The sequence below is a fragment of the Drosophila sulfurigaster genome, chromosome 2R, assembly GCF_023558435.1.
Source record: "Drosophila sulfurigaster albostrigata strain 15112-1811.04 chromosome 2R, ASM2355843v2, whole genome shotgun sequence".
Classification (NCBI taxonomy): Eukaryota; Metazoa; Arthropoda; class Insecta; order Diptera; family Drosophilidae; genus Drosophila; species Drosophila sulfurigaster.
Genome location: NC_084882.1, coordinates 23,923,734 through 23,940,051, shown reverse-complemented (window position 1 = coordinate 23,940,051; position 16,318 = coordinate 23,923,734). Strand labels below are relative to the sequence as shown.

The following is a 16,318-nucleotide window of genomic DNA, read 5'->3' as shown; positions in this document are numbered from 1 at the left end:
ATCAACAGCTGGCCCGGGTCAAGTGGCAAAACAAATACTCAAAAAAACAAATAAACAAACTTGAGCGAAATTCGTTTAAGGTTCATTAGAGCGGCGTTTGCGACTCGTCTCTCAGTTGCTCATCCGCATTCGAAGCGTGCGTTTCGCATTGCAGTTGTGATTTTATTAAATAGAGAGTGAGAGTGAGAGTGAGAGAGAGTGAAATGAAAGTGTTTTCATTATGCCTGTACTTGGTGTACGCACTGTGGGCATCGCATGACGGTAAGTGGATTATGGTTATCGGTTTTGTTTAGCTTGTTGCGTCTTATCTATTCATCTACCTGCTTTTGCAGCTGTTGCTGCCTTGTCGACGGATTGCGAGCTGCGTGAAACGAAACATGGCAGCGTTTGTGTCTGTAACAGCAGCCACTGTGATTACCTCGAGCAACCTGCACTAAATGACAGCAATCAATTGGTGGTGATCAGCTCCAGCAAGGTGAGCTACACTAGATCATACCCTGTTATACGAATATAGAATGAAAACAATTTATTTTGCAGAATGGACTGCGTTACAAGCGTACCGATGGCAGTTTTTTTGCAGCGAAGCATATTAGAAGTACAGGATCGTCAATTCATCGATGAGAACTTTGTGGCCGATGCGATTGTCGTCGAAGATAATCGCGCTTGGTTGCAGTTTTCGAAAATCCCGCAACAGTTCGGTAAATTAAACTTTTCATCACTTTGCGCCATTTTATAACACTGCTTTTTACAGTTTTAAATGCACGTATTAAGACTGTGCAGCTAACGGTAAAACGTGAGCAGCGTTATCAGAAGATCACCAATTTTGGAGGCGCTTTCACAGGCAGCGTCTCCCACATTCTGCAGCAGCTGCCAACAGAGCTGCAAGATCACGTCTACAGGTAATAAACAGAGCATACTTTAGTATACTATAATATTATTACTAAATATATCCGACAGATCATATTTCCATGAGGAGGGCATTGCCTACAATTCGATACGCATGTCAATTGGTGGCTCTGACTTTGACCTTCAACCTTGGGCCTACAACGAGCAGCCGCGCAATGATCCCGATTTGAGCAATTTTACAACACTGGACCCCAGGGATCTGCAGAAAATCGAGCAACTGGAGCGTCTGAAGAGTGTCGCTGAGTTGAAGGAGCTACAAATTATGGCAGCCGCTTGGAGTGCGCCCACTTGGATGAAGAGCAACGAACGCTGGACGGGATTTGGCCAACTGAAGCCAGAATACTATCAAGCTTGGGCGCAATATCACTTGAGGCAAGTGATGGCTATTTTTGTGTGTTGTACTGCGAATTAATATGAGCACTCTTTCGTTTTGGCAGATTCCTCGAGCTAATGCAGTCTAAAAATATGCCCGTCTGGGCCATATCCACTGGCAATGAGCCGTTAAACGGCGTCATTGGTTTCTTTTTCGTGCATTTCATGAGCATGGGCTGGACGCCGTGGCAGCAGGTGAACACCACTCGATCATTACATCATCTCACTCTTAATATGTTACCAACTATAATATCTTCTAGGCCATTTGGTTGAGCGATCATCTGGGACCCACTATTAGAAACTCCTCGCAGCGACATGTGCTCATCTTTGGCAACGACGATCAGCGCTACACTTATCCCTCCTGGTTCCGTAAGGTGAGCAAAGAGATTCCCCTTACCTTAGAACATTCTCGATCTCTTTTTCTCTCTTTTATAGATGCGCGCCTCACGTAGCAATGCTCTGGATTATCTAGATGGCCTCGCTGTGCATTGGTATTGGGATGAGATCTTTGGTCCCCAGCTCATTGATGAGGCGCATGCGGAAATGCCAAATAAATTGATGCTGAACACAGAGTCTTGCATCGGCGACAAACCTTGGCAGACCCATGGCCCCGAGCTGGGCAGCTGGGGGCGTGGCGAGAGCTATATGCGCGCCTATATGCAGGATCTTCAGCACAACATCAATGGCTGGCTGGACTGGAATCTAGTGCTCGACGAAAAAGGCGGACCCAACTATATACACAACTATGTGGACTCACCGGTGATTGTGAATACAACGAATCGCGCGGAGTTCTATAAGCAACCCATTTACTATGCCATCGGACACTTTAGCAAATTTGTGCCAGCGCAATCGGTGCGCATTGAGACGCAGACCAATGAGACCGATGCGTTTCCGCAGCTGAATGTTGTGGGCTTTCAGCGACCGGATAACAGCATCGCCTTGATCCTGTACAACGGGTAAGTGGCACGCGTGTTGCACTCATCTCAAGTGGCTGTGCATCCTGCAGCTGTAGCTGAAGGTGCAACATTCGCGCTAAGTGGCCTCTCCTCTTAAGTTGTATTAATGCCTTCTTGTTCCTATTACAGGGAGAACTTGCCCGTGGATGTGGCTCTGGATGACAGCCAACGTGGCAAATTTAAATTGCGTTTGCCAGCGCGATCCTGGCACACAGTTATCTATAAATGAAGAAAGTAGAGAATAGCTATTTTAAGCATACTTATGAATAGTATAAACGGGAGACTTAGAGTTCTAATAGAAAGCCGACACTCAAGATGTGTAAAGATTGGGATATGTGTACATATACGAAATATTTGAAGTGGAATAGATTTATTCACAATGTATCTGACAACAGTACTCAGGTTGCAAGTTTCATTTCTTCACTTATAATAGAGATGAAATTAAAATTAAAGAAATACATTTATTGCTAAGTTGATTGCTCGAATATAATACAAATTAAAGTTTTACTTTGAAATTCAAAGTTTGAACATTTGACTGCTTTGCTACTCAGAGACTAAAGAATTATATTTAAATTCAATCTATTACTTTCGAAAAACAAGCGTAAATTTATGAAATTTGTATATTAAGATTTCTGCCATTATGATATTGTATCAAATCTCTTTGCTACATTAAAATTTTTCAAATAAGCAAGTATATTTTTATAGACTACAATAAATATTGCACTCCAATAAATAAAGCATTTCAATAAGAAGAATATATTTTTTGAGTTTTGAAAAGTATTTTACTTTTAAGATATCGATTATAAGTAATTCTAATAGATAAAAAGGAAATACAATATTCTCTGATAGGATCTCTGCTAAAGTCCAGCTGCTGCTCCAAGGATAACTTAGACAAGCCAAGAGACAACAAGATTTTATCTCTTTAGCGACAAAAACATAACGAGAGGCAATTAATGTCCCCGCGCGTTTCCGCTCTCGCCGCAGTCCGCACAGGATGCGGATAACTCATAGAATACAACGGACTCTGGAGATTTGTCCATGCGCAACGACTAAGCAAAGACAACGGAAATTTGTTGAAGCTGCTCAATTTGCCGTAACACGTCTGTTTACAATGAAATTTCATTTGGCGTGGAGTGTCTGCCACGCCTCCACCACCACCTCCGCATCCGCCCCCCGCTTGCATCTCAATTCTTGTAGCGTTCCGGAATTTGTGGATCAAGTTGAGTGACAACTGGCAGTGAAGCGGCGACAACGAGCAACCAAAAAAGATCTTTGCATTTCAAATAGTTTTCGTAGTTTTTCATAAGTTTTAGTTTTTCTCTGCTTTGCTCTATAAATATGATTGTCAATTGAGCGCACAGTGAATGCATTTGATGCAACTGCAACTGCCACAGGCTGTGGCGCGTTTTATGTGCAACTATAAATTTCAAAAAACATGAAACGTTTGAACGTTTCTTCTGCTGTTTGGATATTAGATGTTTAGCAATAGTTTTAAACAAATAAAGTGTCTCTCAAATATGATGGAAATAAAGATGGAGAGGCGACTGTGTGGCATGCCACAAGTATATTCCACATTTATATTCACATCCATATGCATTATGGGAATGCATTTAGATGTTGCAGTGGCAAGTGGCAACTGTTCTCAAGTGCTTACAACAAAATACACTTATCAGCCTTGAGCGTGTCAATTACTTGCGGCACCCACGCCCCCTCCTCCAGTTGTTTCTCCTGCTGTGCTGCCCTTTTCATTCTTTTTGTGTGTGGATGCTGCGGGAAAGTGTTGAGTGCTTGTTGTTGTAGTTGGGCATGTTTGTAGTGCATAAAGTTAATGAGGCTCATTATGAATATAGCCAGCGATATGTTGCTGTCAGTGGCAGTAAGGGATTCTCCTCTCACACACACACACACACACAGCTATTCTGTCAGCAGAAGATCAAAGCAGCAGCAGTGTAGAGACATGCCCATAATGTGTTATGAGTTATTTGGAGGCTGGCAGAAACCCCAACCACATATCCAACATACAAGAATTCAACATATCCACATCCAGCTAGTTGATCCGCTTCCTGGCAGCAACGCGTCGCGTGCTTGTCAACAGCTGACAGCGCCATGTCAGAGCAATTTGCTTGCCTCAAAGAAGGTGCCTCCAACTACCCGTCCTCCTCCTTCCACTCCTCCTACTACAGCGTCTCCTACAAATGACATCTCCCCTGACGGCCACTCAAATTGAATGCTCAAAACAGACGCTGACTGGATACTATTTAGTGTCGGATTTATTTCAAGCATAAAACGGCGATCACATTTCAGAATTGCCGCTGCCACTCTCCCTCTCTCTCCCTTCTTCACTATCTCTTAACAAATGAACAAATGGGGGTTGCACTTGAGTGGCCCTCGGGAGCAAGGCGCCGGATGCAGTGTTGCCAACTCTGAGCTTCCCTTCGTTTAGCATAAGTAGCATAAAAATAACTTAGGTTCCTAAATGCAAATTTAAATATCTTTCATACTTACTACTATAAAATACTATTCAATTTGAATTTTAATATATAAAATCTTGTATTCAATACTAAACTCAATCAGTATTCTTTAAATGATCGCTCACTTTATAAAACCTGTTTTATATAAGCTGATACTAATATAAGAACTTAAGAACTTACTTAGCATTCAAATACTCTTAATAAAACTGGTAAATACAAAAGGTAACTTAAACAAAATTATAATTAATATAATGGTCTCTTGCCTTCGAAAGAGAGTCTGAGGTATTTGAGCTACTTCTAAGCAACAATAACAAAATAAAGATCTAAGTATATCATTTTATCACTCATTATAAAGTTCGTAAAAGTCTCTTTAATTTTAACGATATTCAGATTTGTGAAACTAACAATCGCCAAAAAGCTTATTTTGTAGATTTATTAAAGATTTTATATAAATTTTTAAATTTGCCGTTTATTTATGTATAAGGATTTTAATAAATAACAATCTATAATAAATTAGAAGGGAAATGTAAATTTGTAACAGGTATTGGTATTCTTGATCAGCGTATATGTCCGTCTGTCCGTCTGTGTGTCTGTCCGTCTGTCCGTCTGTCCGTCTGTCCATATATAAATTTCCAAAAATTCATTAATTTCAAGTTTGTTTCAAATTTTGCCACGCCCACTTCCGCCCCCGCAAATCAAAAATCTAATAACAAGCGTAATTGTAAAGCTAGAACCAATAATAACTATAGCATTTATGATTGCTGAAAATTTTTACAGATATGTATGTAGGTAATTATTTTAAAATTTCCTTTATAACGTTAGCTCTATTGGTTGCGTTACTGCTTTTTCGGGTTTTGAAAATTTGTTTTAAATTAGCAAGAAGATACCGCTTAACAATCGGTTCGAACCCGGTAGTACAAACTTTTTTTTGCTTACTTATTTCAGTTCGAATTTACATTACAACATATTTCTCTCAGTGTACATACACACTTCCACATAGACAATCGAACATTCAGCTTTATATTGGCTATGCAGTTTTGTACAATTATTGGCTCGTATTTTCCCATCAACAAACGCATATCAACGAGATAAGATAGTCAAATAGCTGGAACGATTGAGTGCGTATTATATAGGCCAATAGGCTGGCTGGCTGGGTCATGTCAAGCCCTGTGCTGGGCTGGTCGAGTCATAAGCGCCACATCCAGCGATAAGATGAGACGTCCGCTCTCGCCCACATTGGCCAAACTGGCCGAAGAGGAGCTGAACGAGACGCCCGACCGCATACAACAGGACATCATCATCCTGCGAGTGTGGATACGACAGCAGCCGCATCTACGGGCTCGGACCGAGGATGATTTCCTGATTGCCTTTCTGCGTCGTTGTCGCTATAGTTTGGAGGAGACAAAGCGACGCATCGATCGCTATTTCACGCACTACAATTTATTTCCCGAGGTGATGAGCAATCGCTGCATTACACAGCGACTTCTGGAAATCAATCGATTGGGGTGAGTTATGACACAGAGGCTAATAAAAATCAAAGTAAATCAGATTTGATTGCCATTTAGTGTGTGCCTATTTCCTGACTTGCCCAAGGGCAATAATCGAACAGCTTTGTTTGTGGCTCGCTTTGGCCACTTCGATCCGAATCAATATAGTCTGCGGGAGATTTATCACTTCACCTCGATGGCCGTGGAGATTATTGCGCTGGAGAACGATTACGCTTCGGTGGCGGGCATCTGTGAGATTATCGATCTGGAGGGCGCCAACTCGGATAAAATGCGTCGCTTCGACAAGGTTTTCTTTCGCAAATGGTGGAACTTTCTGCACGAGTGCAGTCCTCTAAGGGTGCGAGAGGTGTATGTCATCAACATGCCCAAGGACATACAGAGCACCATTCTATTCCTGTACAATCTGCTTAGCGCACAGGTTAATTATCCGGTAAGTAGAAGAGCATTTGCCCAATATTTTCATGTCTAACCACCTGCTTATCTAGATTCATGTGCTGAAGACGCCAGGCGAGCTATTCGAGCATATAGGTAAGGAGTATCTGCCAGAGGAGTATGGTGGCACCAATGGCCATATGGCGGAGTCTATTGCGTATATGGAGGATCTGCTGAATAGCTATCGCAGCTACTTCGAACAGGATCAACAGTATGGCACCATTGAGGAGCTGCGAGCTGGCGAGATAACCACCTATGAGGCGGAGTTTGGCGTCAATGGTTCATTTCGTAAGCTCAACTGGGATTAGTTAAAAGGTCGACGTCATTGTCATGTTTATTTTACTTTTATTGTGCTCACTATGTACCCGGCATCTATGATAATAGAAAGGGTATCTCTAACTATATGTGGAAGTCATCAAATATTAATTAAGTATTTGTCTGTAGTATCTATGATATCTGTTCAATTTAGCAACTAGATCTTAAATTCTATAAAAGCTACTACAGTCTTTAAATTTTAAAATTTTTCTAGTTAACATTTTTATTCTTCTTTATTTTAAATTCTTATTCTTATTCTCTTCATATATAATTATTATATGTACACTAATGTTATATTAACAATGTGCTAATTGATTGCTGAATATTTTTCATACACTTGAAAATTAATCAATAAATAATCTTACTTTTTCTTGTCCTTTAATTATGCTTTCTTTTCTGTGTATATGATGGGTGCAAATCAAATTTTGTTTATAAAACTAACTATTTTTTCGTATATTGTTTTAATTTATTTTAATTTATTATATTGGAAGAAATAGTTATGCTAAAATTTCTAGTTTACTATACCCTAGTGTCGCTCTACCTAATAACTTACACAATAGTTAAAATCTTTTCGTAAGATCAGTTCGATGATGGTACTTTCATTATTAAATTTAATTTTAAACATTTTACAGGTATCCGCCAGTCGATCACTCTCTATATGAATTTGCTTCCCCCGTTGACTTTATGTGTTTATGCTAAGCTCTACTGTAGTCGATCAATTAAACTATAGATAAACGAAATGTCGCTTAATGCGCTTATCGATAACACGGGGGCAAGTATGAATGTGAGAATGAATATGAGTGTGGGTGTGAGTACGGGTTGTGATTACGGGTACAACACATACATGTGTACGAAGAGCAGTAGTATAACTTTTATTGCATATCTAGCAGTAAACGTTCCAGTCACTGCTGATTAGATTGCTAAACCACAATTCCTTTCCTGCACTCGATTGCGGCATTCGCAGTGCAGCTGCCACGGCGTGAGGATGTCCAAGTTGAGACCCCTGGAGCCCTTGCTAGCCGCCCTCGCTCTGGCCGAGTGCAATGAGCAGCAGGCGGAGCGTGAGGCGTTGATAGCCACTGTGCGTACGTGGCTGGCCAAGTCGCCTTATCTGCGGGCTCGCACCGACGAGCAATGGATCCTGGCGTTCCTGCGTCGCTGTCGCTTCAGCGTGGAGGAGACGAAAAGACGCATCGACAACTACTATTCGCTGCGCAATGTATTTCCCGAGGTGCTGGGCTCAAGGCAGGTGAACGATGCGCTCATGAAGCAGTTTGATCGCGGGTAAGTAGCAGTAAAACTAGAAAAATAATAGGCACCTCTTCATCAACTCTCCCGCACAGCATTCACGTAATACCCAAGAAACCCGTGAGTCCACAAGGCGCACGCGTGATCATCTCGCAATTCTGCAAAGTGGATCCCAAGCAGTCGAGTCCGCGCGAAGCCTTCAAGCTGCTCTTCATGATGCTGGAACTATTGGCTCAGGAGTGTGACAATGCCACGGTGGCAGGACTTTTCTGGGTGGTTGATGCACGTGATGTCAACATGGAGCAAATGCTGCAATACGATCCGTTTCTGCTTAAGAAGTCCTTCATGTTTGTGGATCAATGCTTGCCGCTGCGCTTCATGGAGATTCATCTGGTCAATATGATACCCTCAGGACAGACGGTGTTTAATTTTGTCACCTCTTTTCTGCCAGCCAAGCTGCCCTGGAAGGTGAGCAAAGAGTACTCCAATCTTTTGAATGCATTTACTAAAGGAATTCACTTTTTATTGTGACAGTTTGTGGTGCACAAGAAATCGGAGGATCTGTATAAACATCTCCCACCAGAAGCCATGACCATCGAGTATGGAGGCAACAATGGCTATCAGGCCGAAGCATTGGACTATTGGCGTGAGAAGCTGTTGTCTCGCAAGGATTACTTCGAGCAGGATGCTCAGTTTGGTACAAATGAAAAGCTGCGCGTTGGCCTGGCCAATGCCTGGGCCAGCGGGGAGCTGAGCGGCACCAGCGGCTCTTTTCGCAAGCTGGAGGTGGATTAACAAAGACAAGTTTATGTTATTTTTTACTATATTTATAAATATTTTAATCTGTTTTAATTAAGTAAAGTAAGTTGGCTAATGCTACAAGAATAGTACTACAATAATTTATAACTAACACACTCGCTCAATTCGATTTGTTCACTGGGCTTTCACTAAAGTTCCTTTCACTTTATCTGTATAACGTGTATCCTTTGGTGCTGTCACTTAGAAAATAACTTTACAATTAACTACGCAACTATGAAATCAATGCTAAGTGCTGCACTTCTTCTTGAAGTTGGCATGCAACGAAGTTGTTGACTTCGCTTCACTTGTGGATGCAACTGAGGATGCGGATGTTGTTGCGGGTTTGCTGGACACGCTCTGCATGGGAGCTGAAGTTGTGTTGCTCTTGTTGATGCTCTGCACAATCAGATTGAGGCAATCCAAGCTGGAACCATTCGCATTGCTGCTGCTATCGAAGTCTGTCAACAAAATGAAAGTTTAAACAAAGCATTGAAGGTGAACTTAATGTCAGTTGAATTACCTGTAAATTGTCCATATTTCTCCATGTGTCTGTTGTAGAAATTAAGTTTATCCTCCAGATATGCGCCCGCATATGAGCTCTGCAAATAGCCAAAAGAAGAAATGGTGAATGCAACTTTAAGATACAAAATTAGCGAGGCAATAAATAAGGCGACAGTGTCGCCCCAAATGACAATGTCAAAATGCTTGTCTGGCTGTCATCTCTGCCTCCAAATGCCATTCGAAATGCACTCTAATGATGAGATTAGGCCAAAATTTATGTCGTCACGATTGTGGCCAAATAGATGCCGCACTCAACTCCTCAACTCGCCAGCGTGTTGGCCAATTAAAATGCATTGAACCAGTGAAGACGGAGCAGCAGTTGGGAGCATTGTCTCTTTTGTGCCGGGCCACTTATTAGCAATTAAATTAATTTGCAGAAACTACTTGCAATCGTGCGCATACGCAGACGACAGCAAAGAGTGCAGCGGAGATGCGCACAGATTTCATTAGAAATATTGCTTTAACGCTTTTGAGTTAGGCAAATTATAATTGCCTCTTCTGGGTGGGTTCGCTTCTCATTTCAGTGGAATAAAACTTCGCTAAGAATTTAATGCCATCGCCGTCGCAGCGTCTGCAAGGATCACAGCACATGTGGCTGTTGCAAGCAGTGGCAGAGGGAATCATCGGGAAGGGAAGGGGGGAGCAGTTGCACTGCCCGGCAGTAAACGGGACAGAGTGCTGTGTATTTATAGGCACAGTGACATGAAAACGACACCAACAACAAAACAAAACAAGCAGCGAACAAAACACTGCGCAACAAATACAACAACGAGACAACTCACGCTGCACTTTTATAAAGCGATTTATCATTTTCCAAGCGTTTAGTGACAGCACACGCTCGATATGTGCGACACACATACGAATGCTAAATACTATACAGATGAAATTTTGTTTTATTTCTCAAGATGCAACGCACATAACCAGCAAGCAAAGAGGCGAAAGAGATCGACTACAAGATACTTCGTATGTAAATATACTAAATATTTCAATTTATTATTTTATTTTAATGAAATTTCGCTGAATTTGAAAGTAGAGATTCAGACATTGCTATATCTTATCATAAGCATTCTAGAAGATATATTTATTAACTAACTATCACATTTATTTTCCTTTGCCACTTAATCAATATACCCCTGCAACCACCGGGTATGAAATATATAAATACTATATGCATTTTGTACAAATATATATATATATACCGCACATCATGTGTGCTATATCTGAATGAAATGCCACTTATCATCCAGTCGAAAGCTGCTTATGAGTTGCGTTAAGTTCTTAAGCCACTTTTTGGCGCGTTCTTCGTCGCTTTGAAATGTAACGGATATGCGGCATTAGGCTGTACAATGTTGCATGTTGCAAGCCTAAGTTATGAACACTTTTCCTGCCTTGCTGCTCTCCACACTATTATGTTATGTATTTATATTGATCGGAATGTTGTAATCGACAAATAAAAATAATATAGATAAAAACAAAAGACAAACGACCTCAGAGATAAGCGAATACGTAACATGAAAAGTTCACTTCCGATGTGTGCGTGTTTGTTGGCGAATTCATGAATCACTTTGCACCTAAAATACTGATAATATATGCCGAATTTATTGATGGCCGTGTCATATACAAAACTTAAGTGATTGCACTTGGATCGTCTAATCGCGATAAGATTGTTGAGAAGAGGGAATCGTTTAATTTTCGATTCGATTGTTAAACTCTGCCAGGTGTGCTATTATTATGCTTGAAGTGCATTTTGATAATGTGAACTGGGGAACTGGGGGTGGGAGTGGGGCATCGTTTGTTGGACTCGCCCGCTTTATTTATGACACATTTGTTATCGCATTTGATGTAAAAATAGTCAAACAACTCCAGTGCTTAAAAGTATTCACCCCTCTTTATGGGTTGCAATGGAGAGATGGATGAATGGATGGATGGATTGTCAGCCTCAGAAGGGAGGCTGAGATCCATTTTAATGTCTCTGCACTCTGGCATTTCGCCAGTTTTTAATCAAACTATGGACGCACATTAATATCTGCCATTGAGGGCGCAGTGCCATCGCCAGTGAAAACGACAAATATGCAAGGTTTTATGGTAAATTAACAAATTTGTACATTAAAATGTGAAAAACTCAAACAAACTGCATGGAAATTATTCAGCTGAATCTTCAGTGCTTTGGCGACATGAGTTAAGATCGAGGCGATAGTCGCAAAAATGTTCGCGTAATTGTTCACAATTTGTTGTGCTGTCACAGGCCATGCAACATGCCCCATGCCCCATGCCCCCACACCCCATGCCTGTAGTCTTGCAACACCTTTCGAGGAACAGCGCTCCGATCTTGTCATGTTTTTCCTGTGCAATTTGTCAACTGACACATTTCCCTCGAACATGAGCTTATTGTGAAATAGTCTCTCTCAGCCTGGCCCCCTTCTCCTCCTCTTGCCCCTTCCAAATTTCACTCGATCAGCATCAGCAGGAGAATTCAAAGACGAAGCTTCTTTCCCTTTGGAAAGGGGAACATGAAAATCGTTCCCATTCACGTGCAGATGCTGCGCCCGAATTTGTTATAATTAATTTACAACACGATCGTTTCGTTTATAGTTTATAGTTTATCGCCAAGGGTTGGGTGGCCTGCGACCAAAAAAAGCACATAAAATGGAAATTTATTTATTGCATTTCCCCAATCGGGAGGCGAGGCAGCTTTAGCTTCCAGCTTCCAACTCTTTTGGGGCAATCATAATTCATAATTGTGACGGTTGATCACACCGGGAGGGAGAAGCTTATTAAGTCGCACGTCAGTGAGCGCATAAATTGTTAAGCAACAAATGAGCATAACAGTATATAGAGAAGGAAATCGACGAGTTTGAGAATGAGAATGAAAATGGGAATGGGAATGAGGAAAGACGGAACAAAGACAAGGAGCCGATGCTCTATTCTATTTTAATGTGGAGCAAATCTTAAAGCATCGCATCGCATCGCGACACAGCAGCTCTGGGCCCTGAGATTTTGATGAATGTGCGTGTCGCCGAAAAGAAAAATGTACGAAAATGTTTTTCATGCATGAGGTTTTTACGAGAAAATAATTGCGGAACGTTTTCTTTTTTGGTTTGGTTTGCTTTTCGTTTGCCGTTTAATATTAATTGGCGTTAAGCAAAAAATGTATCTTACCAGATAATCGGACTGGCAACTCTTTCCGCTCAAACTGGGCGCCAGATTGTCGCCATCCCGCGTGGGCGTTGATTCCTGCAAAACAAACAAAAACAAGCCACAAATCCTTAATAAGCATCACTACAATAACTGCAATTTACTTGAGTCTCTCACCTGAAGCAGATCCTCGAGGCTTTCGATGTACTCGATGGCGTTGCGCAAGATCTCGACCTTGGGCAGACGCTGGTTGGGATTGGATGATGTGCGTCGCTTCAAGATCTCAAAGGCCTCGTTAACCTAGAAAAACAAATGGGAAGCCATCATCAATTAATGCCCATGATGAGTTATCAAAAAAGAGGACCATAGACAAATCCATTAGAGATGCCATAAAAACGGATACAAAACCAAATGAGCGAACGAACGCTCATAACTTTAAGTGGCTCTTTAATAAAACATATTTTAAATTAAATTGCGCATAAAATTTAAACAATTAAAGCGTCGGGCGCGGGTGTTAATGATGGCCAAAGTGTCGTCTGCGCTGTGTTCTTTTTCCCCCCTTTTCTTGCACTCATATAAATGGTTAATGGCTCTGCCACAGGGGTTTCTGTCAATCTATAAATACTACTTTCCATCTTCCATCTCTTGGAGAAGTCACTTTTCCTCTCTACAGTTCTACAGCTTTTACGATTTGTCGCAGAACTCTCGGGCTCGTTAATGTTCTTGTTTAATGTTTGGCAAATCCTGCATTTTTATCGCTTGTTGGGTGGTTTCACTCCACGCCAATGTTGAATGTTTGCTTTCTTGATATTTTGAAATCTGAAATTTAGGGCCGAATGATTGCAAGTGACATTTACGCTCCTGATGTGTTAATTTCTGTGGCGCAACTAAGTTGCACACAATTTCGTTTGGGGCCTTAACAGATTGACGACGCCTCGTCTTCTCTCTCATACTGATTCCAGAAACTGCTACGAGTATTTCCTAGAGTATAAAATCAAGTTAGTTGTGTTGCTATTATTACAGAAGACGGATATTAAATTCAATCTCATTTACTGATTATAAACTTCAACAAAGTAAAGAGAGTATTGAGTATAACATAACATATATTAAAATCCTAAGACACGAAATTCATTTTTAAACTTGGGAGAACACAGTAGTCACTATTGTGGGAAAGAATACTAACTAGAAAATGTTTATAAAGTATCTGATTGATACATTTTAGGAAACCAAAAATAACCAATTTGGTTATTTATTTAAAAAATTTCGTGTTTTATAGGACGTACAATGTGATATTCAAATTTGTAAGATATCAGCTCTAAACTGATGGCTTATTATGTTTATTATATCAACAAAGCTTACAGATAGTATGAAGATTCCTATTTATATTTCTAGCCTAATAATGAAAATGCGAATATTTATCATCAAAATTGGATTTATTGTTTTCAAAGTATTCTCCAGCAAGATTTATACACTTTTGCATGCGCTCAAACCAATTGTCGAAGCACTTTCCACTTGTAATAGGGACTATTGAGTAAGCACTCCAGACCGATCATTATTCAGAACACAGTCTACTATAGGTTACACCCAATTAATTAGAGCAGAGATTGAATTCAAATAACTTATTCCCTTCCGTTGATCTCGTCGGATCTTTTTTATAACTTTCCTACATATTCAAATTAATGAATAATTTTAATACTTTATTACAGTAGCCAAATATAAAACCATAAAATCCTATTACTAAATCTTAGTTCCTACCTTTCTGAGACGCCGCCGTTCGCGCATTGTAGCCGCCTTCCGTCGATCGACGGTGACGCTCTTCTTTTTGCACGCCTTGCAAGCCCAGGTGAGGCAAGGACGCGAGGATTGCGCCGAAGCGCAGACAAGGGGCGCAAGCACATGCTCCTCTGAGCTGAGACTGCTGTCCTCGTCGTCGTAGTCCGTGGTGTAGATGGGCGAGGATGTCATCGAGAGCTGTTTGCTCTGCTCTGTGGACTGACGAGCGTTGTAAGTGCAGGCGGCGTTGTTGACATCGCCGACGGCATTGAAACGATTGAAGAAATGATGCAGGGTCTGATGAGGATTGTGCGTGGCATTTGCATGCTGCAAATTGTTGCTACTATATCCGTATTCCGTTGGAAGTCCCTGTTGCTGATGGTAACTGCTATATTCCTGTTTAATGCCACTGGCTGAGCCTGAACTCGTTAGCATGGCGTTTGTATTGTTGTATTTAGTCATGGCTAGCTGTTCACTTGTATTATTCACTAGTATAATAACTTTATCACTTCACTACACTTCACCAAATATGTTGCAAGTTTCGAGAATGCAATCAAAAAAGAAGACGAAAACAAAAACGGGAACGAGAACGAGAACGAGACGAACCGACGCCCGCAACAAACGCGACACATTTGTCGCACAAAAATCGAAGAAAGATTCTTTGCCAGATTCACATGTGTTCTCTGCTCTGCTCGGCGACTCTCTGCTCTGATCTTGCTGCGTTTTGAGTGGCTGCTCTCGAGTGGCTTCTATTTATAACGCGGCACGCCATTAGACACTGTCTACAACATTGGCGTTCTAAGCAGAAGAAGGACGAGCTGTGAGCAAACCACGCCCCTTACTTTGCCCAAGCAACCACTACAAATGCTGCTCAGGCTCTTTCATATTTCATTTTCCATTTTCCATTTTTTCGCTCAATGAAAACTTGAATATTGTTTCGGTTGTTGTGTTTGCAAAAGGCTTATTAATAAGTAAAGCAAATCATTGCTCGCAGTTTATTTATTGTCAGCGCCCAGATTAGAAGTCAAATAAATTCGAATCTACCTGTCCAACTATTAACGTATCCCATATAAATTAGAGACGGAAAACAATTCGTTAATGTGACACTTTTAATGGAGGCAGCTCCCACTTCTGTCGCTCTCTCCCCTTTTGTTTCATGCCTTGCCTCTCCCCCCTAATGTGATATGTTAAATTTTCATTGTTGTTTCTTTTGCTTTTTGTTGTGTGCTTCGCATCAAATTGAGCAAAAAAATAAACGGAAAGAAACAAAAAAAATTAAAAACATAAAAATAGTCGTCCCTCCCTGGGTATAATTTGTTTATTTATTGCTGCTCAAACAAAATATATATCTTTGGAAATCACCTCTAAATCTTCTCGAATGATATTGTAAATCTTTTGTCTTAGGCTCGTGGTTTTGTGCATTCCTTTTTATTTCTACTTTTCCATTGTGTTTTGTTTTGGTTTGTTTTCTTTTTGTCACCGCCATCGCCGTTTTCTTTCTTTTTTCTCGTTTTGTGAATCGCATTGATAAATGTTTTGTTTTGATTTGTTCCGATTTTATTTTGAGCATAGGTAGACGTTTTCCAAAATTTGTTTATATTGTGTACGCGATAATCCCAAATAGTAAATTAGGTTGCTCATTTATTTTTCTTGCCCCTAATTATTTTATTATTCTAACAAAATTCATCCCAAGGGGCAGATCTCTTAATTCCTTAATGAAATCGTAAATATGAATTTCAATTATTTATTTTAAAATACACAATAAAATTTAAAAAATACATTGCCCTTGTATTTCTAGTATAGTATAAGTTAAATAAGAATATGGTGCGTATACTTATTAAAA

At 40.6% G+C, this 16,318-nt stretch overlaps 4 protein-coding genes across 4 annotated transcripts; 3 read left to right on the top strand and 1 right to left on the bottom strand.

Moving 5' to 3' along the window:
- The first annotated feature begins 104 nt into the window (after positions 1-104).
- Positions 105-2,554, top strand: LOC133837360 (lysosomal acid glucosylceramidase). Its single transcript, XM_062268094.1, is given in 10 exon segments — positions 105-261; positions 333-475; positions 538-591; positions 593-698; positions 752-899; positions 958-1,278; positions 1,344-1,473; positions 1,539-1,652; positions 1,714-2,234; positions 2,364-2,554. Coding segments are annotated over 10 exon segments (1,695 nt in total). The 5' UTR covers positions 105-203; the 3' UTR covers positions 2,464-2,554.
- A 3,334-nt stretch (positions 2,555-5,888) lies between these two features.
- Positions 5,889-7,253, top strand: LOC133838411 (alpha-tocopherol transfer protein-like). The gene is made up of 3 exons (XM_062269494.1): positions 5,889-6,210; positions 6,271-6,643; positions 6,699-7,253. Exons 1-3 carry the CDS (start codon positions 5,918-5,920, stop codon positions 6,951-6,953), a joined length of 921 nt encoding a protein of 306 aa, XP_062125478.1. The 5' UTR covers positions 5,889-5,917; the 3' UTR covers positions 6,954-7,253.
- A 658-nt stretch (positions 7,254-7,911) lies between these two features.
- On the top strand, positions 7,912-9,009 carry LOC133838064 (alpha-tocopherol transfer protein-like). Its single transcript, XM_062269017.1, has 3 exons — positions 7,912-8,244; positions 8,304-8,676; positions 8,743-9,009. The coding sequence occupies exons 1-3, from the start codon at positions 7,946-7,948 to the stop codon at positions 9,001-9,003; spliced, it is 933 nt and encodes a 310-aa protein (XP_062125001.1). The 5' UTR covers positions 7,912-7,945; the 3' UTR covers positions 9,004-9,009.
- A 210-nt stretch (positions 9,010-9,219) lies between these two features.
- On the bottom strand, positions 9,220-14,952 carry LOC133838063 (myogenic-determination protein). The gene is made up of 5 exons (XM_062269016.1): positions 14,458-14,952; positions 12,880-13,002; positions 12,727-12,801; positions 9,527-9,605; positions 9,220-9,464 (listed from the first exon to the last, which is right to left on the bottom strand). Exons 1-5 carry the CDS (start codon positions 14,935-14,937, stop codon positions 9,253-9,255), a joined length of 969 nt encoding a protein of 322 aa, XP_062125000.1. The 5' UTR covers positions 14,938-14,952; the 3' UTR covers positions 9,220-9,252.
- Between the last annotated feature and the right edge of the window lie 1,366 nt (positions 14,953-16,318).

What these genes read in the sequence shown, in the direction of transcription:
- LOC133838411 (XM_062269494.1), top strand. Translation starts at nt 5,918, where the DNA reads ATGAGACGTCCGCTCTCGCCCACATTGGCCAAACTGGCCGAAGAGGAG. An exon ending in CTGGAAATCAATCGATTGGG is followed by an intron (nt 6,211 to 6,270) that starts GTGAGTTATGAC and finishes ATTGCCATTTAG; the next exon opens with TGTGTGCCTATTTCCTGACT. An exon ending in GCGCACAGGTTAATTATCCG is followed by an intron (nt 6,644 to 6,698) that starts GTAAGTAGAAGA and finishes CTGCTTATCTAG; the next exon opens with ATTCATGTGCTGAAGACGCC.
- LOC133838064 (XM_062269017.1), top strand. Translation starts at nt 7,946, where the DNA reads ATGTCCAAGTTGAGACCCCTGGAGCCCTTGCTAGCCGCCCTCGCTCTG. An exon ending in ATGAAGCAGTTTGATCGCGG is followed by an intron (nt 8,245 to 8,303) that starts GTAAGTAGCAGT and finishes TCTCCCGCACAG; the next exon opens with CATTCACGTAATACCCAAGA. An exon ending in CAGCCAAGCTGCCCTGGAAG is followed by an intron (nt 8,677 to 8,742) that starts GTGAGCAAAGAG and finishes TTATTGTGACAG; the next exon opens with TTTGTGGTGCACAAGAAATC.
- LOC133838063 (XM_062269016.1), bottom strand. Translation starts at nt 14,937, where the DNA reads ATGACTAAATACAACAATACAAACGCCATGCTAACGAGTTCAGGCTCA. An exon ending in GCCTCGAGGATCTGCTTCAG is followed by an intron (nt 12,802 to 12,879) that starts GTGAGAGACTCA and finishes TTTGTTTTGCAG; the next exon opens with GAATCAACGCCCACGCGGGA. An exon ending in GAAATATGGACAATTTACAG is followed by an intron (nt 9,465 to 9,526) that starts GTAATTCAACTG and finishes TTTTGTTGACAG; the next exon opens with ACTTCGATAGCAGCAGCAAT.